The sequence below is a fragment of the Macaca fascicularis genome, chromosome 7, assembly GCF_037993035.2.
Source record: "Macaca fascicularis isolate 582-1 chromosome 7, T2T-MFA8v1.1".
Lineage (NCBI taxonomy): Eukaryota > Metazoa > Chordata > Mammalia > Primates > Cercopithecidae > Macaca > Macaca fascicularis.
In genome coordinates this window covers 135738503-135766179 of record NC_088381.1, presented here as the reverse complement: position 1 = coordinate 135766179, position 27677 = coordinate 135738503, and the positions used below count along the sequence as shown (strand labels likewise).

At 40.5% G+C, this 27677-nt stretch overlaps 1 protein-coding gene across 8 annotated transcripts in view; it reads right to left on the bottom strand.

Moving 5' to 3' along the window:
• RAD51B (RAD51 paralog B) overlaps positions 1-27677 on the bottom strand; it is an 850300-nt gene that overhangs the window by 809758 nt on the left and 12865 nt on the right. For all 8 annotated transcript variants that reach the window (XR_012415889.1, XR_010587847.2, XR_012415888.1 and 5 more), the window contains exon 5: positions 26745-26861. Coding sequence is in view for 3 of the 8 variants with exons in the window: in XM_045397566.3 (XP_045253501.2) it covers positions 26745-26861 (117 nt within the window). In the remaining 5 variants the exon portion in view is untranslated. The remainder of the gene's footprint in view (positions 1-26744; positions 26862-27677) is intronic.

Sequence of the window (27677 nt, the reverse complement as noted above, 5' to 3'; positions counted from 1 at the left end):
CTGTACAATAAATCACCAACATTTATTCCTACTGTCTGACAAACTTGAGACCCTTTTACCAACATCTCTCCTTCACCTATTCCCTCTTCCCCCCACTGACTGAAACTCTATTGGGAACATTTTTGAAGGGTATACAAAATATTTTTCCAAGTATTTTTTAAGAGTGCAGGTAAGTTTTCATAAGACACACATATCTTTGACAACAAAAATCACATGATAAAAGAAATATTCCAAACAGTGATTTTAAAAACATAGATGTGTTTTTATCCCAGCCTTTATAAAAGGCAGTTACATTTTCACTGCTTGTTAAAACATTACCTTTACCTTGAAGAAATGAAGTAAGAGTGTTACATTGATTCGTTGGTTGCTTGGTGTTTAATCTGCAATGCAGATTACATAGTCACTTGTCATACAAAAAGGGTCAGCAAATTTGACATCTCTTGTCTTTTAATAAAACATGCTTCACTCTTTTTTTTTTTTTTTTTTTTAAAGACAGGGTCTCACTCTGTTACCCAGACTGGAGTGCAGTGGCATGAACATAACATACTGCAAGTGGCCTCAAATTCACACATGCCCAGCTTTTTTTTCGTAGAGATTGGGTTTCACCATGTTGCCCAGGCTGGTCTTGAACTCCAGGACTCAAGCCATCCACCCACCTCAGCTTCTCAAAGTGCTGAGGTTACAGGCATGAGCCACCATGCCTAGCCAACCCATCTTTTAAGTTCAATGATTCTGTTACAATCTTTGCTGTAAGATAATCAGAGATGCTCTTGTGATTCAAATGATTCTCATGGTCACTCCTCATCTCATTACGGAGTACAATAGGGATTCTATATAACGGTTAGGATTTTTTGTTTCTTTGTTTTGTTTTGTGACAGGGTCTCGCTCTGTCACCCAGGCTGGAGTGCAGTGGCACGATCATGGCTCACTGCAGCCTCTGCCTTCAGGGCTCAAGCAATCCTCCCACCTCCACCACTCAAGCAGCTGGAACTACAGGCACACATCACCATACCCAGCTGTTTTAATTTTTTGTAGTGGCAAGGTCTCACTATGTTGCCCAGGATGGTCTTGAACTCCTGAGCTCAAGAAATCCTCTCGCCTTGGCCTCCCAAAGTACTAGGGTTACAGGCATGAGCCAACATGCCCAGCCTAACAGTCAGATTTTAACAAAAATTAACAACATTGATACCATATTGAAATACTAACTTTGCACATCTGACATCAACCTATGTGTTGCTATAGATTACCTAAGGATGATGCAACAGAAAAGTTGAAAGACTTTTACAGGGACCATCCATATACCCACCACTTACACTCTGCATTTACAATTTTTACTGTATTTCTTATACTATACTATGAATACACTGTATGCTTTCTGTATGATTAATCCATTCACCAATCCATCTTAGGGTTTTTTTAATGCATTTCGAAGTAAGTCAAACACATTAATATAGTTTCCCTCTAATAGTCCAGCATGCATAGCATTAACTAGAATTTAATATGTATTATTCCTTTTTTTTTGCAATTTTATATGTACTGAAATGTGCAAATTATAAGTCTACTATTTCATAAATTTGAACAAGTGCATACATGTATGCAACCTAAACTCTAATAAAGTCAAAACACTATCATTATCCCAGGAAATTCTCTAATATACATTGTTTTGTATTCACAAAGTCACTTATTTTCAAGAATATATCTTCCCTGATACATCTTTATTTTAATGGCACAAAATGAAATTAGTTCTTCATGTATTTCATTATTGAAACAAAATATAGCTACTATGATAATCTGAGTCTTGTTAGAAACATTTGTACTTCAAATATATAGCTTCCTCTCACATTAAATAATTTAAGTTCTCAATGATTCAAATCATCTTCAAAGATTTCTACGCATCTTCTGAAAGTATTTGTTCACGAAAGAATTCATTTAAGGCTGGGCACGGTGACTCACGTTTGTAATCCCAGCACTTTGGGAGGCTGAGGTGGGCGGATCACTGAGGTCAGGAGTTTGAGACCAGCCTGACCAACATGGAGAAACCTCGTCTCTACTAAAAATACAAAAAATTAGCCAGGCGTGGTAGCACATGCCTGTAATCCCAGCTACTCGGGAGGCTGAGGCAGGAGAATCACTTGAACCCGGGAGGTGGAGGTTGCAGTGAGCTGAGATCGCACCATTGCATTCCAGCCTGGGCAACAAGAGCAAAACTCCTAGTCTTAAAAAAAAAAATCATTTAAATTGTTGCCATATTGTTTCCTATGTTTTATTTCATCCATTTTATGAGCAAGTGTGTCCCTAATGTTACTAATAATGTACTGTATTTGGTCTTTTGCTGTTAACAAAACACAAAAGAGGCACAAAATTAATCTATCATTAATTTTAATGACATTTTTCTAGATACTGAGTTATGTATAACATAACTTTAAATGTCATGGAAAAACTTTTGTCAGTTTATCTTCCTGTCCCACATGTTCATTATGATGGCTTCCTACTATCGTTAGCCAGTATTTCAAGGGAATAAAATATCAGAAAGTATTTCTTGGTTAACAATAATGAATATAATTCCATCTATCAAATTGTCTTGCTTATAATTTCACTTTTTCTGGACATCTTCTCAGCTGAGATTAGATTGTTGTTGATTTTTACTTCATGAGTATCATAGGAGAAGCATCTGCTCTGACCTATACATGTGTATGGCTCACTTCCACTCTCATTATTAGTACTGCATACAATTTACAGTTTCTTTGCAGGAATCTTTCTTGCCATTTATCTGTTTTGCAAGCTTTGATTTCGTTAAATCCATACATCCACCTAACTAGATATATGCAGACTTATAATTCATCCCAGGATGTTGAAAATAAAGGTAGCAGCAAGGGGCCTCTGTCAACCCCTGCATGCTTTCCTCGTGCACTATAACTGATACCTAACAGCCTGACACACAGACCAAGTGAGGATGTCAGTGTTGATCCACTGATTAAACGTTAATGAAGTTAAATTTCATTTGTTAGATTGAAATAATAAAAGTTTTAATATTTTCTTCCCACAACCTAATGAAACATTTTACATACCCTGCTTTGGAGAATGCTAGTCTAAATTCAGAGCTCTAAACATTTTTTATGGAACTTTCTTCATTTTCAAAAACAACATGGATCAAGTTAGTCACCAGATACGAGAGCAAGGGAAACTTCTGTCAGTAAAAGTTGAAAGTGGATCCTGAAACAAAGAAATGCTTATGCTTACTAATGATAGCAACAGGAGGCAGTCAAATGCCTAGGCAGATAGGGTAGGGCCAGGTACCTGGTGAAACCCCACCTCCAAGCCAGATACAGTTCAAAGCCTGAAAGCCAAGCTACAGGTTAAATCCCCTGACCAGAGTGAGAACTCATCTTCCTGTTTGGCACGCTTTCCTGTGGACTGATCCTCTCACCCTTCACCTATTTTACATACACCCACCCTTTCCTAATTGGTTTTCTACACTGTCATGCCCACCTTTGAGTGGTGTCCTTGCTTTAAACTTTTTTGCATAATTACAAACCAATCAGCATGCACTCCCCATTCTGTACCTATAAAGAACCCAAACTCAATCAGTACAGGAGGAGACAGCCGGACTTAAGGGAGATGGCCAGACTTTGGGGAAGACAGCTGGACTTCGGGGAAGAGATGACTCGACTTTGGGGAAGATGACCTGCCCTTCTGGTCCCCTCTCTAGCTATCCTCTCCACTGAGAGTCATTTTCATCGCTCAATAAAATTATCCGCCTTCACTATCCTTCAATTGTCCAATTGACCTCATTCTTCTTGGATGCCAGACGGGGCCCACCAAGTGCGGGTACCCAGAATGCTGTCACGCTGGCCCTTTGCCCTCGCCAGCAGAGGGCAACTGCCCCACATAATGAGGTAAGGGGCCAACTGAGCTGCTAACACACCACCATCTGCAGAGGGCAGAACTAAGAGAGCACTGTAACACCCACTCTGGGGATTCGGGGTCACAGGCACCCTCACCTGGGTTCTTCCATGGGCCCTTCATGGAGGTTGCTCCTGGAAGCTCCCAGAGTGGTTGGCCAGATCCCACCCTCGCTAGCTCATGCCTAGTCTGGCCATAGACCCCACACAGAGCTTGCTCCTGCTGGCACTCGGAGCCATGCTGGTCACATCCCGCACTCGCTCACTCACACCTGGGCATGAAGCTTGCTCCTGCCAGCACCTGGAGCAGCCAGCCAGATCCCACACTTGCTCACTCAAGTGCTCCCTCCTACAAGGGGTTGAGCATGGCAGGCCAAGTAAATGGGGTACCCCTGTCACAAGTCCAGCAAAGGGGCTGAGAAAAATCTTCCATCATTAATATCATTAGAGTGCTAACTAGCAAAAGAACAAAGGACTAGCCTTTCTATACATACTATCCATATGCCAGGTTTTAGATATGTTCTCAGATTTAATGAGCTTAAAACTGTTAAATACTTTGTGATTTTTAAAAGGGTGAAACAAGCCATTTTTTAATTAAGATGATATATTTGGAAATATTCAGTAAAGTATCAAGTACCTTGAAAATGTAAAGTATTACTTTACTATTCCATCTTTAAAGAAAACATGTGAACAATAGCTGAAAAGTTAAACAAGGGCAACTGGCATTTTCCCTACTTCATCATTTGTATGTGCTGATTCAGTATAGTCTTGAAGAAAATAAAACATTATGTGAATAACAGTAAGAGATTTCTGGGTTGGTTTATTTGTTGAGTTTGAATTCAAGTTTGGATAGTAGCATTTACTTTAAACTATAATAAACAATTTCTAATTTTTTTAGCAATCTCAGATCCTGTTCACAAATTTTTGTCCTCTCTTCCTAGACTCAAAAAAATTATACCATATGTGATTTTATGGGCTGCCTGGAGTTAAATTTCACTGTTTTTTCAGGTTTATTTAGTGGGTGAAAACATTTCAACATTAATAATTTTTAGCTTCAGATAGTCTAGCTCTGAATTCTAGCACCCAAACCACAAAATTTCAAGTTGTGTTCAGTTCCCAGCTTCTACCCCAATGGTGGTTAGAAAGAGAAAACATGCCAAACCAGAATAGGCTAAGTTATTTGCTTCTTGGAAACTCAGACTGAATACAATATTTACACACCAAAAACACCAGTAAAAAAAGCAATTCACTTCATATAGTTAGAGCCAAAGTTTCAACAACCTGCTTGAGAAATGTAAAAGAACTAGAAAAAAGTCAGTAGTGAACATCTCTCAAATATCAGCAAGGGAGCAAATGTTAACAATTGGTTTGAAGAGGAAAGAGAATTATTCCCAAGAAAAAGTCTAATTGTACTAAAGTAAAAATGAAGCCTCCTCATCTTAAAATTTACATGGCTGAGAGGAATGTAAAATCTGGACCAGTTAGGACCTAAAATCTTATCAAGTTAACTCTCCTCACATTCAAGATGAGGGCAACTGAACAGGGTAATCTGCCAAGCCAATACCTGGCAGAAGACAATTTAAGGATGCCTGGCTCTGATCTGAAACCAGTGAGCATGTTTTTAAAAAGCTTCATTAAAAAAATATTTTTTTAATGACCTCCAGCATCTAACTAGTTGTCTCCATTTGCTCAACAATTATGTAGAAATATGAGTAGGTCTTCAGACCTACATAACTCATTTTTAAAATAACTAACATTCTAAATCCTAAAGCCAAAACCACAAAAAGAAAAAAAAAGAAAGAATCTCAGAAAGGCCAGGTTGCATTTTGCCTTGTGAAAGAAACCTTGATCTTAAATTACTTTACACCAACATGTGGAAGAGTTTATGTCTTGGATTCTCTCTACCACTCCCTCCTTTTTCATATTGATCGCTGCTGTTTTGGAAGTAAATGGGAAGGGAGGGAAGAAGAGTAGGGATGGGAAAAGAGCAGAAAAAGCAGAAGGGAATGGAAATGACAAGTACCCCAAGTTCCACCATTAACAAAAATCAAACAGTATTAAGGGATATAATCATTCATTTAACAACAGTTACTGAACATGTGCCACATAAAAGACCCCAGTAAACCATTACAGAGCAGAATGTTTATTTCTAAATTACAGAGTAAGTGAAGAATTGGGAACAATGGTCCAATCAACCACATATGCTAAACGCCTGTATTAGAACAGAGGCCTGGTTATCTGCCTTTCAAAACATAGGGCAGGATAAACGAATGTCAGCAGACTGTACTCAAAGAACATCCATTTGAAATCTCTCTCTGGTTTTCTTGCTGCTGTTACAACTTGTGGGGCACATCTGAGCCTGACTGCAGCCTGAAGAAGACAGGATCCACCTTTGCAGACCTGGAGACCCATGAGCAAAAAAATAAATGTTTGCTGCTGTTGTCAGCAGCTGAAATCAATTAATAAAGTATCTATGTCTTACACTTAACTGTTTCATGTACTTCTATTACATGGCTCATGCTTATAGGCATTTGAGTTTACAACCCCTGCCTTATTATTTCCTGTGGTCATGTAGGCCACAGCTAATCCTGCCAATTATAAAAATAACTTTAATACAAATTGTTCCAAGAAAAAAACTAACACGCTGGCCAGGTGCAGAGGCTCACGCCTGTAATCCCAGCACTTTGGGAGGCCAAGGTGGGCAGATCACAAGGTCAGGATATCGAGACCATCCTGGCTAACATGGTGAAAACCTGTTTCTACTAAAAATACAAAAAAATTTGCTGAGTGTGGTGGCGGGCGCCTGTAGTCCCAGCTACTCAGGAGGCTGAGGCGGGAGAATGGCGTGAATCTGGGAGGCGGAGCTTGCAGTGAGCCGAGATTGTGCCCACTGCCTGGGCGACAAAGCGAGACTCTGTCTCAAAAAAAAAAAAAGAAAAGAAAAAACTAAGATGCTAAAATAGAACTCTGTCATCCTGTCTCTAACATTTGGGAATAGTAGGGGAGTCACTTCCAAAACCAAACTGCTCCACTAAAAGCAGATACCTCAGCTCCCAAAGTCATGAACAAAGTATAGAAATGACTCCAGAAATACAAATAATGCAGAAATGTGCTATGTCACTTCTAATTACTTAGAGCAAGGATCCAGATGTAGTCATCATTCTTAGCATTGCACAGATTTAGCAGTGCTTCCGTTTTACTATCCTAGAGGTATACATGAGTTGAACTATGCAGATATTACATCTCTCTGTGTTGAACTGAGTTCTCTGGTCCTGTATTCTAGATTATATTACAGTATGAAAATAACATTTGTTTAACAGGATCTCACCCCAGGCTGAAGTACAGTGGTGCAATCATAGTCCACTGCAGGTTTGAACTCAAGTGATCTTCCTGCTTCAGTCTCCCAAGTAGCTGGGACTACAGGCATGCACCACCACACCTAACTAATTTTTTTTTTTTTTTTTACTTTTTGTAGAGCTAGGGTCTTGCTATGTTACTCAGGCTGGTCTCAAACTCCTGGTCTCAAGCGATCCTCCTGCTTCAGCCTCCCAAAGTGCTGGGATTATAGGCATGAGCCACCACACCTGGCTGAAAATACCTTTTTTGATGATATCTTCGAATTCTTTTTTTTTTTTTTTGAGACGGAGCCTTACTCTGTTGCCCAGGTTGGAGTGCAGTGGCGCAATTTCAGCTCACTGCAACTTCTGCCTCCTGGATTCAAGCGATTCTCCTGCCTCAGCCTTCCAAGTAGCTGGGACAACAGGCGCATGCTACCACACCCAGCTACTTTTTGTATTTTTGGTAACGGTGGGGTTTTACCATGTTGGGCAGGCTGGTCTCGAACTCCTGGCCTCAAGTGATCTGCCCATCTCAGCCTCCCAAAGTACCGGGATTACAGGTGTGAGCCACTGCGCCTCACCTGTATCTTTAAATACAACTTTAATTTTACCTGTTCACAATAGCATCTATCTCATGCATTCTTAGCATGGGTGATATTAACCCCAAGGGTAAAAGTTGGTTTCGGAGGAAGGGGAAGATTTTACTCTTTTATGTATAAAGCACAGATATTTATACAGTACAAAAAGAGATACACAGTATATGGGTGGTAGAAAAATTTCACTGGAGGGTGTGGTTAAGAAAAAATTGTTTAAAAGGCTTCTTAGGAGACAATAATGAAAAAATGAATGAGGAACACTGATCTATATTACCTCATATGAGAAGGCTACCAAACTGATTTGATCTCCACATAATACAAACTTTGAGGAGTTTGCTCTTCTCAGGGAATGGAACAATGCCCTGTAGTTCACTTCCTTCAGCAGTTCAGCAGAGTTGGTGTCTCTGATTTCTCCTCTGCTGCTTCTGCTTTAGGAATGAATAGTACTTCTCTACTTCCACTTTTCATCTTGGTGTTGTAACTGAATATGTAAGTATACCCAGGTTCAGTGACATTCACGTAAGTCAAAACTGATGATAAATACCTAAGAAATTTTGAAGTTAAAGTCAGGAAAGAGCAACTATAAAAATGACAGCAAAATATTTCCAAATTGATTCTTACTCTCTCAATCTCCAGATCCACTGTAAGTTCACTCGATCAGTTGCCTTACCCCACCCACCCACCAGATCTATCTGACATCTATCTAGGACGCTAGTCTTGACCTTTTAACCAGAAACAAAGATTGTGCAATGCAGTTAATTAGGCACCTTCATTGACACCTGTATTTTATTAGTTCCCTACTGCTTCATAACAAATTACCACAAACTTGGCAGCTTAAACAGCATCCATTTATTATGTTACAGTTCTATAGGTCAGAAGTCCAGATAGGGTTGGCTAGGTTCTCTGCTCAAGGTCTTACGAGGTTGAAATCAAGATCTCAGGTGAGCTGGGCTTTTATCTGGAGGTTGGGAGTAAGTATCAACTTCCAAGTTCATTCAGGCTGTTGGCAAAATCTATTTCTCTGCAGTTCTAGGTCTGAGGTCCCTTTCTTGCTCTCATCTCAGGGCCGTTCACTGCTTCTAGAGGCTGCCTACATTCCTTCAATCATGGCCACTCCATCTTCAAGGCAGCAATGGCATCCTGAGTCCTTCTCAGGTTTTAAACTTTTCTTCCTTCCCCTTTTTAACAGCCAGAGAAAGCTCACTACTTCTAAGGGCTCATATGATTAGATCCAAATAATCTCCCCATCTTAAAGTCAACTATGCCATATAACATATAATAATCATGGGAGTGATATCTCATCATATTCAAAGGTTCCAGGGATTAGGGCAGAACATCTTTGAGAGGCCATTTAAGAAATTCTGCCTACTACAACATTTCTGAGAATAGAATGGTCATAAATTTTTTTAAAATTATACACATACACACATGTATACATACATATGTATACACACATGCATATATTAGTGGTAGGCAGCCTCTAAGACTCAATGGTACTCACCTTTGTTATTCATGCCTTTCTGTAGTCTCCTCCCACACTGTATTAGGTTTGTCTGTGACTAACAGAATACAGCAGAAATGATGGTATGTAACTTCCAAGGCTTTGTCTTAAAAGATATTGTCATTTCTACCCTGTACTCTTGGATCACGTACTCCACAGAAAGTCAGCTGTTGTGTCATGAAGACACTCAAGCAGTCCTGTGGAGAGGTTCACACTGCAAAGAACTGCCTACAGCCAGGACAAACTTCCCAGCCACGTAAGCCATGTAAGGAGGCCATCTTGGAAGCTCAACCCCACATGGAGTCGGGGATTCCCACCGACCTTGGATCCCTCAGTTCCCTGGTGCCAGCTGTCATAGCCCCACCAAGGGAGGCCAAGCTCTTTCGCATAACTCTAGGATAGAAGCCGCATCCACAGAGCTTAGGAGCAGTCAGACTGCAGGCCCTGCCTCTGCTATTCCTTGCCAGGCAAGGCCACTGGCCTGGGCCCCCAGCATACCCGCTCCACTACCACCTGAGCACTCCGGTCAGTTGGTCATGGCTCTGGCTCTGTATTTCACTGGGTCAGAGCTCCCAGCGGTAACTGACAGGCTCACTGCAACTGCCTCTCCCAGGTCCTTGCTCCTGCTGCCCTCAGGCTGGGGAGGGAGTGAAGAGCCTGAGAGCAAGTAGACCTCCAGGAGGATGCAGCTGCCTTCAGGAAAGGTGGCCAGACTCTTTTGTCTCAGAGGCCCAGCCCCATGCTGCTCCTCACAGGGCAGGGCCTCCTGACTTGGGCCCCCAGCACAGCCACCCCTATCCCCACATGATCACTTCAGTGAGTAGTGGCTCTGCTTCTCTGGGTGGAGCTTCCAAAGGCAACTGACAGGCCCTCTGCCACTGCAGCTGCTGCAGTACCCACCCTTGCTACTTCTAGGCTAGGGAGGGAACAAAGAGCCTGATTGCTTTCAAGCACCTCCAACAGCAGAGAGGAGTACCCAACCTGCTCCCCATTCCCTCTTCCCAGGTGCACCCCCCACCACCATCACTCTCAAAGGCAATGGAACAGGTCCTCTGCCGTGGGCACCCCTGCTGCCTCCAGGCTAGAGAGAGAAACTCCAGTGCCAGCAGCTACCCTTCAGAGAGGTGGCCAGACTGCTTTCCACATGACCCCCTTCCTCCACTGCCCCCTCCCAAACCAGGGCTGCTGCCTTCTGGCATCCACTGCACCTACCCTACCCCCACATGACCATTTCAGTCATGGCCTAGAGCCCTATCAAAAACCTTACCCCCACAGACCAGTGATCTTCCCTGGGGCTCCCACCACCTAAGTGCCCTGCCTGAGAGTTCAGCCCCTCACCCAGGTATCAGCCCTCACCCCTTCCCATCACAGTCAGGACCTGAGGCTCCCCAAAAATCCAACCCCATCAAGATTCATACAGGAGGTCCAGCTGGCCATCTAGGGGCTAGGGAGTTACAGATCTCCCTACCCTATTCCAATTTTGCTAGTGCTTTACGACATCTCCCATTGCCTGAGGTTGGATGGACAGACACAACCAGCCAACACCACCACAACCAACACACCGCTGCAGAGGCCCAAAGATGGAGTCCCCCAACCCCGCTCTTAAATGAAGAAGAATCATAACATTGGAGAGCAGAGGAGCCACACAGCTACCTATACTAAGCTAAGTGATGAAGTTCTGCCCCAAAAACCACTCCCCTGGAGAGTCAAAAATTAGACATTTCCTAAGGCTCTCAACCATATGGTGGTCTGGAGATAGGCTGCAGTGTGTGCCTGATTCAGGAGTCAAGAGCTCTAGAACAAGGGTGTGACTGGGCAACAATCTACATTCCAGCCTATCTAGAAGGGGCTCATGTAGCAACCTAAACTCCTGCAGAGACTGTGGCACAATTCACTAGGAGCTTTTCCTTGCCACCCTCATAAGGGTTGGGGACTACACTTGACATAGGGGTATTTGTGGACAAGCCAGGGGATCCAGTCTACCCAGCTATGTCCCCAGCACTCCCATAAAATGGGAAGTACATGGTATGAAGCACTCCACAGTCTAGCCTATCACCTGAAACAACAGAGAACTCTTCACAGTAAACAAATATCAAGTACATAACTGTCTGCTTCCACCACCCCTGACTCTCACCCATAAGCATCATCTACCGGTCCATAGGATGAACTCTACAGTCCAATATACAACCTGCTGACAGAACATAAGGCCATGGAAACAAAGACAAAAGACCCTACTCGACATACTCTTAAGTCACACCCTTTAGTGAGTGGGGAAAGGAAACGGGAAAACAACAATATTAACACAAGAAAAGAAAGGGAAAGAAAACCCTACCTGCATGAAAATATCTCCAAAAATTTGAAGTGCCAGCCAGGCACAGTGGTTCATGTCTATAATCCATCCCAGCACTCCAACCCTGGAGGCCAAAGCAGAAGGATTACTTGAGCCCAGGAGTTCAAGACCATGGTGGGACACTGTCTATACAAAGAATTAAAAAATTAGCCAGACATGATGGCACACACCTACAGTTCCAGCTACTTAGAAGGCTGAGGCAGGAGGATTGCTTCAGCCTGGGAAGTCGAGGCTGCAGTGGGACATGATTCATGCACTTCAGCCTGTGAAGTGAAAGAGTGTGATTGTGAAAGAGTGAGAACCTGTCTCAAAAAACAAAAATTTACAAGTGCTAACACCTACAAATGAGAAGGAAGCAACATAAGAATTTTGACACCAGAAAAATCCGATTTGTGTAACACCACTGAAGAATCACAGTAGCTCTCTAGAAATGGTCCCCAACCAAAATGGCAACTCAGAAATGTCAGATAAATAATTCAAAGCATGGATTGAAAGAAACTCAAAGATATAAAAGAAAAGACTGAAAATCAACACAAAGAAGCTATTAAAACAATCCAGGAAATGAAAAAAGAGATAAACATCTTAAAAAGGAATCAATTAGAGCTTCTGGAACTAAAAACTTCACTTTATGATTGTCAAGCTATTGAAAGATTTATCAATAGACTAGACCAAGCAGAATATTTCAAACTAACCCATACAGACAAAAGTAAAGAAAAAGAATTTTAGGCCAGGCACAGTGGCTCACGCCTGTAATCCCAGTACTTTGGGAGGCCGAGGTGGGCAGATCACCTGAGGTCAGGAGTTTGAGATCAGCCTGACCAACATGGTGAAAACCCGCCTCTACTAAAAAGGTACAAAATTAGCTGGGTGTGATGGTGCATGCCTGTAATCCCAGTTACTCGGGAGGCTGAGGCAGGAGAATCACTTTAACCCAGGACATGAAGGTTGTAGTGAGCTGAGTTTGCGCCATTGCACTCCAGCCAGGGCAACAAGAGCAAAACTCCATCTCAAAAAAAAAAAAAAAAAAAGAATGAAGAATTTTATTAAATGAACAAGGTCTTTGATAAGTGTGGGATTACATAAAGCAGCAACCAAACCTATGAATTATTGGCATTTCTGAGAGAGAAGGAGAAAAAGTTGACAACCTGGAAAACATACTTGATGGAATAATTCAAGAAAATTTCCCTAATCTTGCTAGAGATATAGATATCCAGGTACAGAAATTCAGACAACATAACGACCATCCCAAAGGCACACAGACACTCACCAAGGTCAACGCAAAAGAAAAAAGTCTTAAAGGCAGCAAGAGAAAACGGTAATGCACAGGCAGAAGGAACCCCATCAGGCTTGCACCAGACATCTCAGCAGAAACCTTGCAAGTCAGAAGAGAGTGGGGACCTATTTTCAGTGTCTTTAAAGAAAAGAAATACTAACAGAGAATTTCATTTCCTACAAACTAAGCTTCATAAGTGAAAAATAAATAAATCCCTTCTCAGACAAGAAAACACTGAGGGAATTTGTTTCAACTAGAACAACCTTTTAAGAAAAGGTCCTTAAAGAAGTGCTAAAAATGGAATGGTAGGAACAACACCAGCTACCACAAAAACACACTTAAGTACATAGCCCACAGGCACTATAAAGTAACTACGCAATCAAGTCTACATAATAACCAGCCAACAACACAATGACAGGATCAAAGTCCCATATATCATTACTAAACTTCAATGTAAATGGGCTAAACACCCCACTAAAAAGACACAAAATGGTAAGCTTGAAAAAAAAGACAAGACTCAACCATCTGTTGTCTTCAAGAGACCCATCTGACATGTAAGTAAGGCTCAAAGTTAAAAGGGATAAAAAAGAGCCAGCAGGCAAATGGATAACAAGTAGAAGTCACTATTCTTATACTAGATAAAACAGACTTTAAACCATAACTAAGAAAGACACAGAAGGGTATTACATAATGATAAAGGGTACAATCCAGCCAGGCACAGTGGCTCATGCCTGTAATCCCAGCACTTTGGGAGGCCGAAGCAGGCAGATCATGAAGTCAGGAGATTGAGACCATCCTAGCCAACATTGTGAAACCCCATCTCTACTAAAAATACAAAAATTAGCTGGGTGTGGTGGCACGTGCCTGTAATCTCAGCTACTCGGGAGGCTGAGGCAGAAGAATCACTTGAACCAGGGAGTCGGAGGTTGGAGTGAACAGAGATCGTGCCACTGCACTCTAGCCTGGCGACAGAGTGAGACTCCATCTTAACAACAACAACAAAAAGTGTACAATCCAACAGGAAGACTTAACTATCCTAAATATATACCCATCCGAGATTGGAACACCCAGATTCATAAAACAAGTTCTTCTTGACTGATAAAAAGACTTAGCCACACAAAAACTGCGGGGGCGGGGGGCTTCAACACTCCACTGACAGTGACAGAAAGATCATTAAGGCAGAAAAATAACAGAGAAACTCTGGACTTAAACTTGACACTTGACCGATTAAACCTAACAGATAGGGCCGGTCGCGGTGGCTCAAGCCTGTAATCCCAGCACTTTGGGAGGCCGAGACGGGCGGATCACGAGGTCAGGAGATCGAGACCATCCTGGCAAACACGGTGAAACCCCGTCTCTATTAAATACAAAAAACTAGCCGGGCGAGGTGGCGGGCGCCTGTAGTCCCAGCTACTTGGGAGGCTGAGGCCGGAGAATGGCGTGAACCCGGGAGGCGGAGCTTGCAGTGAGCTGAGATCCGGCCACTGCACTCCAGCCTGGGTGACAGAGCGAGACTCCGTCTCAAAAAAATAAATAAATAAATAAATAAATAAATAAACCTAACAGATATCTACAGAATGATCCACACACCAACCACAGAATATACATTCTTCTCATCTATACAAGGAACATATTCTAAGAGCAACCACATGTTTGGTCATAAAATAAGTGTCAATAATTATTTTTTTAAATTGAAATCATACCAAGCACACTATCAGACCACAGTGCCAAAAAAATAAAAATGAGTATCATGAAGATCTCTCAAAACTACACAAATATGGAAAGGACACAACTTGCTCCTGAATAACTCCCAGGTGAACATGAAATTAAGGCAGAAATCAAAAAATATCCTTTGATATTAATGAAAATAGGAACACAACTTCCCAAAATCTCTGGGAGGCAGCTAAAGCAGTATTAAGAGGAAAGTTTATAACACTAAATTTCTCCATCAAGAAGTTAGAAAGACTTCAAATTAACATTTTAACTTTGCACCTAATGGAATTAGGGAAAAAAAAGAATAAACCAACCCCAAAACTACCAGAAGAAAATAAATGCCTAAAATTAGAGAAAAGACTCTGGGGCAAGATGGCCAACTAGATGCAGCCAGGAGGAACACATGCCACCAAGTGACAAGGACTTTGGGAAGACTGGCACATTCTGAGATCTTTGGAGGGAAGGCAATGAGAATTGACAGAGGGAGGATACAGATGCTGGGCTGAAGAAAGAAGAAGCAGCAAACCCTGCACTGGGCTATCCCACTCTGCCACAGCTGTGGCGTGAGTGTAACCCCACCACTGCGTGGCCACTGCAGTGCAAACGTGCATACGGAGGACACCAAGACTTACTTCTGGCCCCCAAGGACTCCTGAGGAAGAGGTGAGTTGAAGAGATGAAAAACAAACCCCTCTCACCACAGACCTCTGAAATCCTAGCAGCAGGAGACCCCATGACCACTCCAGGGCGTGGACACTTGAGCTGGCTGGGAGAGGTGCTTAGAGAGGTGGTAGGGGTAGGACTGCAGTGCGGAACCCAGAGGGTTTGGTGCAGTAATGTCTGCAGTGGAGCACAACCAGGGTTGTCCATCACCCAAGGCTCACCATGCTCTCCTAGGAGACTTTAGCCTTAGAGGAATTGTCAAATCTGAACAGATCGTGGTAGTCTTGCATATGAAATGGGGCCAGTCCAGTCGAAGCACCCCTTGTCTGCTGGCCTCTCCCAGACAACCTGGTAGAGCACACTTGCAGTGTACCCTCAGATGTCCAACCGAGGTGCCTCCAGGGGGCCCACATCATAGGTCCTTCACTGGTAGATAGTGCCTGACTGTCCAGAGCTCCAGCAGAGCAGCCTCCACTGAGGCACACCAGACCACCCACACCGTCCACTGACTACAGCCACCTCTGTGCTGCTTTGCCAGCAGGAACACACACACGCCCGCCCCCACCCCCCACCCTACCGTTTTGCTGGCGCACGTGTGGGTAGACCTCGCCTCCCCTCCACCGCCAGCACCCATGTGCACATGCATCCCACTATGCCACAGCTGCAACGTGAGTGTAACCCCATCACTGTGTGGCCATTGCCAGTGCAAACGCACCTACGGAGGACAGTGACCCACATGCCACCCCACACTGCCACCAGCACGAACACACACACGGAGACTGGCAGCCCTGTACCTGCCAGCACCGCACTACCCCCTGCGCCAACACCGCCACCAGTGTGAATATGCACACAAAGGCTGGCAGCCCTGCACCCACCAGCACCCCATCCAAGCCAAGGTGCATGCATCCCACCATAATGCAGCTGCTTTTGGCACATGTTAACAAGCACAGATCCCACTGCCACCACCCCAGCAATGCATTTTGGCTGGCACCACCCATCAGTGTTGTGGCCAGAGATCCAAGAACACCTGGGCCCCTCTAACACAGAAGGTTCCTAACCTGAAGGGCCCAGAGAACAAAGCTGGGGGCCTGAATTCAAATTCAAGAAATGCAGAGAACCTCTGTGAGATACTACCCAAGATGATCATCCCCAAGACACAGTCATCAGATTCATCAAAGTCAAAATGAAGGAAAAAAATGTTAAAGGCAGCTAGAGAGAAGGGGCAAGTCGCCTACAAAGGGAACTCCATCAGGCTCACAGTGAACCTTTCAGTAGAAACTCTACAAGCCGGAAGAGATTAGAGGACTATATTCAACATTCTTAAGGAAAAGAAATTCCAATCATGAATTTTGTGTGTGTGTGTGTGTGTGTGAGAGAGAGAGAGAGAGAGACAGGGTTTCACTCTGTCACCCAGGCTGGAGTGCAGTGGCATCATCACAGGTCACGGCAGGAATGACCTCCTGGGCCCAACCAGTCCTCCCACCCCAGCCTCCCAAGTAGCTGGGACTACAGGCACATGCCACCATGCCCGGCTAATTTTTGCATTTTTTGTAGAGACAGGGTTTTACCATGTTGCCTAGGCTGGTCTCAAACTCCCAGGCTCAAACATTCCACCTGCCTCAGCCTCCCAAAGTGCTAGGATTATAGGTGTGAGCCACCACACCCAGCCCCAACCAAGAATTTCATATGCAGCCCAACTAAGCAAAGGAGAAATAAGATCCTTTTCAGACAAACAAATGCTAAGGGAATTTGTTACCATTAGACCTGCCTTATGAGAGGTCCTGAAGGGAGTGTTAAATATAAAAAGGAAAGACCATCACCAGCCACTACAAAAACACACTTAAGTACATAGACCATTGCCACTATAAAACAACAACACAAACAAGTATGCATAATAACCAGCTAACAACACAATGACAATATCAAATCCACACGTCAATATTAATGTTGAATGTAAACGGGCTAAATGCCCCAATTAAAAGCCACAGAGTGGCAAGTTGGACACAGTGGCAAGACTCAATGGTGTGCTATCTTCAAGAGACCCATCTCACAAGCAATGACAACCTAAGCTCAAAATAAAGGGATGGAGAAAAATCTACCAAGCAAACAGAAAACAGAAAAAAGTAGGGGTTGCTATTATAACAGACAAAGCCAACTTTAAACCAGTAAAGATTAAAAAGAAGACAAAGAAGGGCACTATATAATGGTAAAGCATTCAATTCAACAAAAAGACCTAATTATCCTATATATGCAGCAAACATAGGAGCACCCAGGTTCATAAAGCAAGTTCTTAGAGACTTATGAAGAGACTGCATAATAATAGTGTGAGACTTCAACACCCCACTGACATTATAAGACAGACCATTAAGACAGAAAACTAATAAAGAAATTCAAGACCTGAACTCAACACTTGACCAAATGAACCTAATACACATCTACAGAACTCTCCACCCAAAAACAACAGAATATATATTCTTTTCATCTGTACAGGGCACATGCTGTAACACTGACCACACAATCAACCATAAAACAATTGTCCACAAATTTAAAAAAAAAACTGCAATCATACCAATCACACTCTTGGACCACAGCACAATAAAAATAGAAATCAATACTAAGAAAATCACTTAAAAACCATACAATTACATGGAAAATAAACAACCTGCTTCGGAATGACCTTTGGGTAAACAAACGAATTAAGGCAGAAATCAAGAAATTCTTTGAAACTAATGAGAATAAAGGTACAACATACCAGAATCTCTGGGACACAGCTACAGCAGTGTTAAGAGGGAAGTTTATAGTGTTAAATGCCCATATCAGAAAGTTCAAAAGTTCTCAAGTGAATAACCTAACATCTCACCTAAAGGAAACAGAGAAGCAAGAGCAAACCAACCCCAAAGTTCGCAGAAGGTAAGAAATAACCAAAATCAAAGCTGAACTAAACAAAATTGAGATGCAAAAATAATAATAATAATAATAATAATATCAAAGAATCAAGGAGTTTGTTCCTTGAAAGAATATATAAGATAAACTGCTAGCTAGACTAATAAGAAAAAAAAAAGATCCAAATAATCAGAAATGACAAAGGTGACATTCCATCGACCCCACAGAAATACAAAAAACCCTCAGAGAACTACTACAAACATCTTTACGTACACAAACTAGAAAACCTAGAATAAATGCATAAATTCCGAGAAACATGCAACCTCCCAAGATTGAACCAGAAATAATTTAAACTAATGAAAAGACCAATAACGAGGTCCGAAATTCAATGAGTAACAAAAAGCCTACCAAGCAGAAAAATCCCAGGACCAGACACATTCACAGCCTAATTCTACCAGATGTATAAACAAGCGCTTATACCATTCCTACTGACAATGTTCCAAGAAACTGAGGAAGAGGGACTCCTCCATAACTCATTCTATAAGACCAGTATCAGCCTGACACCAATATTTGGCAGAGACACAATGTAAAAGAAAGCATCAGGTCAATATCCCTGATGAATATGGATGCAAAACATCTTTAAGAAAGTATGAGCAAACTGAATCCAGCAACACATCAAAAAGTTAATACATCATGATTAAGTAAGCTTTATTCCTGGGATGCAGGGCTAGTTCAACATATGCAAATCAATAAATGTTATTCACAACATAAACAGATTTAAAGCAAAAACCATATGATCATCTCCATAGACACAGAAAAAGCTGTCAGCATAATCCAACACCCCTTCATGGTAAAAACCCTCAACAGACTAGGCATCAAAATGAACATACCTCAAAATACTAAGACTCATTTATGACAAACCCAAGCCAACATCATTCTAAACAGGCAAAATTTGGGAGAACTAGAACAAGACAAGGATGTCCAGTCTTGCCACTCCTATTCAACATCGTACAGGAAGTCCTAGCCAGAGCAATCAGGCAAGAGAAAGAAATAAGGCTGGGCACGGTGGCACATGACTGTAATCCCAGAATTTTGGGAGGCCTAGACGGGCAGATCACTTGAGGTCAGGAGTTCAAGACCAGCTCGGCCAATATGGTGAAACCCCATCTCTACTAAAAATATTAAAAATTAGCTGGGAGTGCTGGTGCACACCTAAGTCCCAGCTACTTGAGAGGCTGAGGCAAGAGAATCACTTGAACCCAGGAGGTTAAGGTTGCAGTGAACCAAGATCATGCCACTGCACTCCAGCCTACGCGACAGAGTGAGACTCCATCTCAAAAAGGAAAAAAAACAAGAAATAAAAGGCATCAAAACAGAAAAAAAGTAAAATCATCTTTCTTCACTGACAGTATGATTTTATACCTAGAAAACCCTAAAGATTGCTCCAAAAGGCTCCCAGAACTGATAAATGACTTTAGTAAAGTTTCAGGCTAGAAATCAACGCACAAAAATCAGTAGCTTTTCTATACACCAATAACACTCCAGTTGAGAGCCAAGTCAAGAATACAATCCCATTTACAATAGCTACACACAAAAAAAATAAAATATCTAGGAATACATCTAATCAAGGAGGTGAACGATCTCTGGAAGGAGAACTATAAAACACTGCCGCAAGAAATCATAGATGATACAAACAAATGAACAAACATCCCATACTCATGGATGTAAAGAGTCAGTGCCGTTAAAATGGCCTATTTACCAAAGCAATGTACAGGTTCAAATTACCAATGTCATTTTTCATAGAATTAGAAAAAACTATTCTAACATTCACATGGGAAGTTAGAATCTGAAAAGCCAAAGCAATCCTAAGCAGAAAGAACAAACCCAGAGGCATCACACTACATGACTTTAAACTATAGTAACCAAAACGGCATATACTGGTACAAAAACAGACACATTGATCAATGGAACAGAATAGAGAACCCAGAAGTGAAACCACACACTTACAACCTCTGATCTTTGACAAAGTTAACAAAAATTAAAAATGGGGAAAGGACTCCCTATTCAATAAATGCTGCTGGGATTAACTGCTAGCCATACGCAGAAGAATTAAACTGGACCCCTACCTTTTACCATACACAAAAATTAACTCAAAGATGGGTCAGCAATTTAAATGTGAGACCCAACCCATAAAAATCCTAGAAGAAAACCAAGGAAAATCTATTCTGGACATCAGCCTTGGCAAAGAATTAATGGCTAAGACCTCAAAAACAATTGTAACAAAAATAAAAATTGACAAGTGGGACCTAACTAAAGAGCTTCTGCACAGCAAAAGAAACTATCAACAGAGTAAACAGACACCCTACAGAATAGGAGAAAATATTCATGAACTAGGCATGTGACAAAGTTCTAATATCCAGATTCTATAAGGAACTTAAATCAACAAGCAAAAAACGACCCCATTAAAAGTGGGCAAAGGACATGAACAGATACTTCTCGAAAGAAGACATACATGTGGCCATCAAATATATGAAAAAATGTTCAACATCCCTAAACATTAGAGAAATGCAAATAAAAACCACAATGAGATACCATCTCACACCAGCCAGAATGGTTATCATTAAAAAGTCAAAATGGCCAGGGACAGTGGCTCATGCCTATAATCTCAGCAATTTGGGAGGCTGAGGTGGACAGATTACTTGAGGCCAGGAGTTTGAGACCGTCTGGCCAACATGGTGAAACCCCATCTCTACTAAAAAATACAAAAAAATTAGCTGGGCGTGGTGGCACACACCTGTAATCCCAGCTACTCAGGAGGTTGAGGAACGAGAATCGCTTGAACCTGGGAGGCAGAGGTTGCAGTGAGCTGAAAGTGCCACTGCCCTCTAGCCTGGGCAACAGAATGAGACTCTGTCTCAAAAACAAACAAACAAAAAAGTCAAAAAATAATAGATGCTGGCCAGGCTGCAGAGAAAGAGAAAAGGGACTGCTTATACACTGTAGGTGGAAATATAAATTAGTTCAACCACTGTGCAAATGAGTTTGGAGATTTCCCAAATAACTGAAAACAGAGCTACCATTTGACACAGCAATCTCATTGCTGGACATATACACAAAGGAAAACAAATCACTCTACCAAAAAGACATACGCACTTGTATGTTCACTGCTACACTATTCACAATAGCAAAGACATGGATCAACCTAAGTGTCCATCCATGGTAGAGTAGATAAAGAAAATGTGGTAAATATATACCATGGAATACTACACAGCCATAAAAAGAACAAAATCATGTCCTTTGCAGCAACACGGATGCAGCTCTTGGTCATTATCCTAAGTGAATTAACACAGGAACAGAAAACCAAAGACTGCATGTTCTCACTTATAAGTGGGAGCTAAACATTGGGTATAGATGGACATAAAGATGGGAACAATCAACACTGGAGACTATTAGAAGGAGGAAGAAGGGAGGGGATAAAAGGCTAAGAAAACTACCTACTGGGGACTATGTTCAGTACCTGAGAGATGGTATAAATCGTACCCCAAACCTCAGCATCACGCAATATACCAATGTAACAAACCTGTACATATACCACCTGAACCTAAAATAAAATAGGGCACCCAATTATTAGAGAATAATCATTCTTTTCAAGCACACATGCAACATTTATCAAAGTTGATCACAAACTTAACCTTAAAAGATGTCTCAGGGAACTTCAAAGAATCAATATCATGCAAAGTTATCTGACAAAAATGCAATTACATTAATAATGTAATTAAAAGAAATTTCTAAAATTAAATAATTTAGATATTTTAAAATTCCAAATGATTCATGTGTCAAAGAAGCAATTGTGATGGGAATGTTTCAATACTTTTAGAACAGAATAAAAATGGAAATACTATATATCAAAATAGAATGCTTCAAGAAAAATTCACAGTCTTAAAAGGTCAGAGTAAAAAGAAAAACTGAAAATTAATAGATTAAATGTGTAATTTAAGAAGTTAGATTTTAAAAAAAACCCACCAAAAAATTAAATAAAAGGAGATAATAAGAAAATGGCAGAAATAAAGGAGGTAGAAGACGAACAAATAAGAGAGGACTGACAAAGAACAACAACAAAATGCTGAGTTCTTTAAAATGATGACAAAAATACTCAAACCTCTGACAAGATTTTTTTTAAAAGAGAGGGAGAAATAAAACAAAGTAATATCAGAAATGGAAAGGGGGACAAAAACCACATGTAAAACCAGATTTAAGAGCGGTAAGATTATAATGAATAACTTTATTATAATAAATTTGAAAATATAAAGAAAATGGACAAATTCCTAAAAATCTCATTCACTGAAACTAATCAAGAAGAAATAGAAAACGTGAGTAGTCCTATAATCATTAAAGGAATTGAATTTTTTTAAAAATCTTCTAAGAAGGAAAAAGATCAAGATCAGATAATTTTTCAGACAAGTTCTACCAAATCTTCAAGGAACAAATAATTCCCATGATATGCAAAATATTGCAGAATATTAAAAAAAGAGATATTCCATAATCCATTCTACCAAACTAGTATAAGATAAATACTAATTCAGACAAAGACACTACTAAAAGGAAAATTACAGCTCAATATCTATCCTAAATATTGAAAAATCTTAAATATTAGCAAACTGAATTCAACAGTTTATAAAAAAAGATAATATATCATGACCAAGTTGAACTTGTCCGAAAAATGCAATAGTAGTTTAACGTCAGAAAAATCTATTAAATGTTTCTCACCAAAGAAAAATAAACCAAAGAAAAATAACATAATCATTTCAATCAATGCAGGAAAAAAAAGCTTTTGATAAAATATAACACCAAATTAGTATTTTAGCTAGGAAATGAAGGACAGTTCCTTATTTCTGATCAAGAATATCTACTTACAGCAAACATCACAGGTTTTTTTTTGTTTTGTTTTGTTTTTTTATCTAGAAATGATTTTAAACTTACAGGAAAATGGTGTTAATAATAACAGAAGGCCAGGCACAGTAGCTCACACCTGTAATCCCAACACTTTGGGAGGCCAAGGCAGAAGGGGTCACTTGAGGTCAGGAGTTCAAGACCAGTCTGGGCAACATAGCAAGTTCTCATCGCTACAAAAGATTTTAAAAATTAGCCAGGCATGGTGGTGCACACCTGTAGTCCTAGCTACTTGGGAGGTTCACTTCATTCAAGGAGTTTGAAGCTGCAGTCAGCTATGGGCTGTGCCACTACACTCCAGCCTAGGTGACACAGCTAGACTATGTATTTTTTTTTTTAATTTAAAATAAAGATAAATTATAAATAAATAAAAACAGAATACAGAACTATGTATTCTTTTCCCACATCCACCCACTGTTAACATTTTGCCCAATTTGCTTTATCATTTTGCTTGCTGTCTTACCTCCACATGTGTGTATGTGCATGTGCATGTATGATACACAGTATGAAATCAGTATGTCAAGTTACACTCCCATTTTTATTGCAGCACTATTCACAGTACCCAAGAGATGGAATCAACCTAAGTGTCCATCAACAGACAAATGGATAAATATGTGGTACATACATGCAATGGAGTACTATTCAGCCATAAAAAAGAATAAGATTCTGTCATCTGTAACAACATGGATGGAACTGAAGGTCATTAGGTTAAATAAAATGTCAGACACAAAAAGACAAACATTGTATGTTCTCATTCATATGGAGAAGCTAAAAAAATTGATCTTATAGAAGTAGAGAGTAGAATAGTGGTTACTAGAGGCTGAGATGGTTAGAGGGAGACAGCCAAAGATTGGTTAGCAGTTACAAAATTATAGCAAGATAGGAGGAATAAGTGTTAGTTTTCTATAGCGCTTTAGGGGAACTATAATTTACAATTTATTGTATGTTTTCAAATAGTTAGAAGACGGGCTTTTGGATGTTCCCAACACACAAAAAAAAGATAAATGTTTGAAGCAATGGATATGCCAATTACCCTGACTTGATCATTATACATTGTACACACATATCAAAATATCACATTGTACCCCATAAATATATACAACTATTGTATCAATTAAAAATTGTAATAAAAGCAAAAAAAAATTCTTTGTTTGAAGATAAATTGATATACTCTCTGTACTCAGTTGAAAAACAAAAAACAAAAAAGATTGAAGAGGCTACCTGTAGCTAGAACAGAAAGGAGAGAATTTGCCCCTACTAAGGAGTCAAAGTACTTATATTCCTATTCCAAGTCAGCCAATTAGATAACAACAAAACACCTAAAAGGCTTGTAACTTCTGTTTGGATTTTTAAAAATTAATAAAAGCTAAGTGAAAAAGTATTAAAAATTATTCCAAAACTTAAAAAGTAAAAAGAATTTCCCAGCTAATCTTCTTTAAGTTCAATGTTTTTGCTATTTAAATAAGTAAGTTTATGGCTGGATCACTAGTGTAATAAACCTTATTTAAGCAAGTGGAACTTCAGCCCAAAAAGTTTATGTAAAATCGTACGATTCTGGCACCACCTGGTGGCAGTATATTCCAAAAGCAGAGGGGGTGTGTGTGTGTGTGTGCATTTTTATTAATAACTAATTCACTCATTTATTACCAACTATTTAATAGGCATCTGCTAGGCGTAGTTCATATAAATCTTTAAATCTCTCTTGGAAGACAGGAAATAAAATAAAGTATAGTATCTAAAACAGGGTCCCTATCGCCAAGGAAAAAAATCGTCAGTTAAATTATGACTGTCAGAATGTAATAAAAGAATCTGTTCTTGTTTAGAAGTTTCCTGAAAGTATTTATGCCCCTAGAACTTTCAAGCAAGAAGTCCTTAGGAGTGTATTGATAAACATAGTCTATCAAATCACCACATTGTAAGCAGTTTTCAAGGAAAATAACCAGTGGTTTTAAAATGTCCTCAAATTCCTGACACTTCTTCATTTAAAAGGTTGGCCAGGTGTAGTGGCTCACGCCTGTAATCCCAGCACTTTGGGAGGCCCAGGTGGGTGGATCACCTGAGGTCACGAGTTCGAGACCAGCTTGGACAACATGGTGAAACCCCATCTCTAGTAGAAATACAAATATTACCCAGGTGTGGTGATGCGTGCCTGCAATCCCAGCTACTCACTTGAACCTGGGAGGCAGAGGTTGCAACGAGCCAAGATTGTGCCACTGCACTCCAGCCTAGGCAACAGAGCAAGACTCTGTCTCAAAAAAAAAAAAAAAAAAAAAGACGCTAATTTCCCTTTCCCTAAATGTAGGTTTGACTTAATGACTCACTTCTAATGACGAAAAGTGGCAGAGGTAGGGGCATGTAACTTCTAAAGCTAGGTTGCCAAAGATATCACCACTTCCATCTTGCCTTCTTCGAAACCACTCACCTGGGGGAAGTCAGCCATCATGTCATAAGACTCAAGAAGCCTGTGGAGAGCCTACCTGGGGAAGTACTGTGGCCTTCTGCCAACCACCAGCACCCGTTTTCCAGTCATGTAAATGGGCCCCCTCAGAAACAGATCCTACAGCCCCGACCAAGCTTCAGATGACCGCATCTCTCATCAACATTGCTAAGCTAAGCCACTCACAAAGAAACTAAGAAATAACCAATGTTTATTGTTTTAAGCCACTTAGTTTTTGGAATAATTTGTTATGCAACAGTATTAACTAATCCAATAACCTATCACTTCCTAGAAGACATTTTATCTATAACAGAAAGTAAAAATAGCTCACTCTAGTTTAATACTATAATTTTTCCATGTGTTAACAAAATTTCAAATTGTCCTTCCTAATTTATAAGGAGTGATCCTTTTTTAATTCCCCCAATTGTTTCACAATATTATTTCATAATATTTACTACCTTCTTTTTTCTGAGACAGGGTCTTGCTCTGTTACCCAGGCTGGAGTGCAGTGGTGTGACCATGGCTCACTCCAGCCTTGAACTCCCTGGCTCAAGGTCAGCCTCCTGAGTAGCTCGGACCATATGCATGCACCACCACATACGGCTAAATGGTTTTTTTTGTTTGTTTTTTTTTTTGGTAAAGATGGGGTCTTGCGTTGTTGCTCAAAGTGCTGGGATTACAGGCATGATATAATCATACAGATATAATACATAATGTTATTTATGTGCATACATATTACATATGACATGCATGTATATATTACATGCATGTGACATATGTGTATATGTGTGTACATATAACATACATATATGTATGCAGGTATATATAACATATGTGTATGTATCATATATATAAAACACATATATAAACACACCCAGCAATATTTATCACTTCCTAAGTTAATTCAATGAAACAGCAACCTAAGTAGATTTTAATCAGTCAGCAAGGATTTTGTTTTTAACCCCTCTGTTTGCAGAGCAACCACACTAAGCACTGTGTGGAGAACCATATCCTTGAAGTACTTATAATTTAAATCAGATTACTGTTCAAGAAATAATTTATGTTTTTTAACTAAACTTTTTCCCTGGCTCTGAAGATTATAGGTCAATGGAAGAAGGTATGAAAAATTTTTCCTTTACCTCTGTGAGGGATCCACAAGCCACACCACCGTGCAGGGCTTCGTCCAAAGCAGAAAGGGTAGTAGATAAGAATGCTGGTGAGAAATCAGCAGACCTTTGTGCTTTTATCTCATAAGCCTGAACAAGAAAATGATTAAGTTTTTTTTCAACCTTTATATCTATTCAAAAACATAAACCAACTCTAATTTTCTAAATTTTAGCAACTTTAACCCTAATCCACCCTTTTCCCTTCTATTATTTATTTGTTCAACAAATATTTACTCTGTGCCAGGGTCTGTGCTAGATTATGGGGATATGACAAAACAGAGAGAGACGCTGCCCTCACAGTCTTATGAAGTCAACCAGAGACTATGAAATTAGGACTAGAAACCAGGCAATTACAACACAATTAATAAGAGATAATGTAATAGGGAAAGTATAACTGATATAGATTTTGGAAACAATGGAATTGCTGGATGTCTGTGCTAAAATCTGAAAGAGCTATTAGGTAAGCAAGGGAAATGTGACTATTCCTGCCAAAGAGGGCAGAATGTACAAAGAAAGGTCAAGAAGCAAGAGAGGAAACAGGGACTAACACAAACTGTAAAATATACAGTTCATTTAGAATGGCTAAAAGATGGAGTGTGGGTGCAGTACAGCAAGCAATGAGGCTAGATAAGTAAGCAGGGGCCTAACCACGAACAGCTCTGTTGAAGATGCAAAAAGGAGTGACGTGATCAAGTCATCATTTCAAACTCAGGTTCATTTGTGAAGAACAGTGTGAAGGAAGGTGTGGAAGGCTGAGAAATGACCCCCCACCCCCACCCCTGGATATCCAAATCAAATCTCTAGAACCTGTCTGTGAATATTACCTTATTTGCAAAATGGGTGTTTGCAGATTTGATTGTTAAAGACCTTGAGATGAAGGGATAATCATGGATTATCCAGATGGAC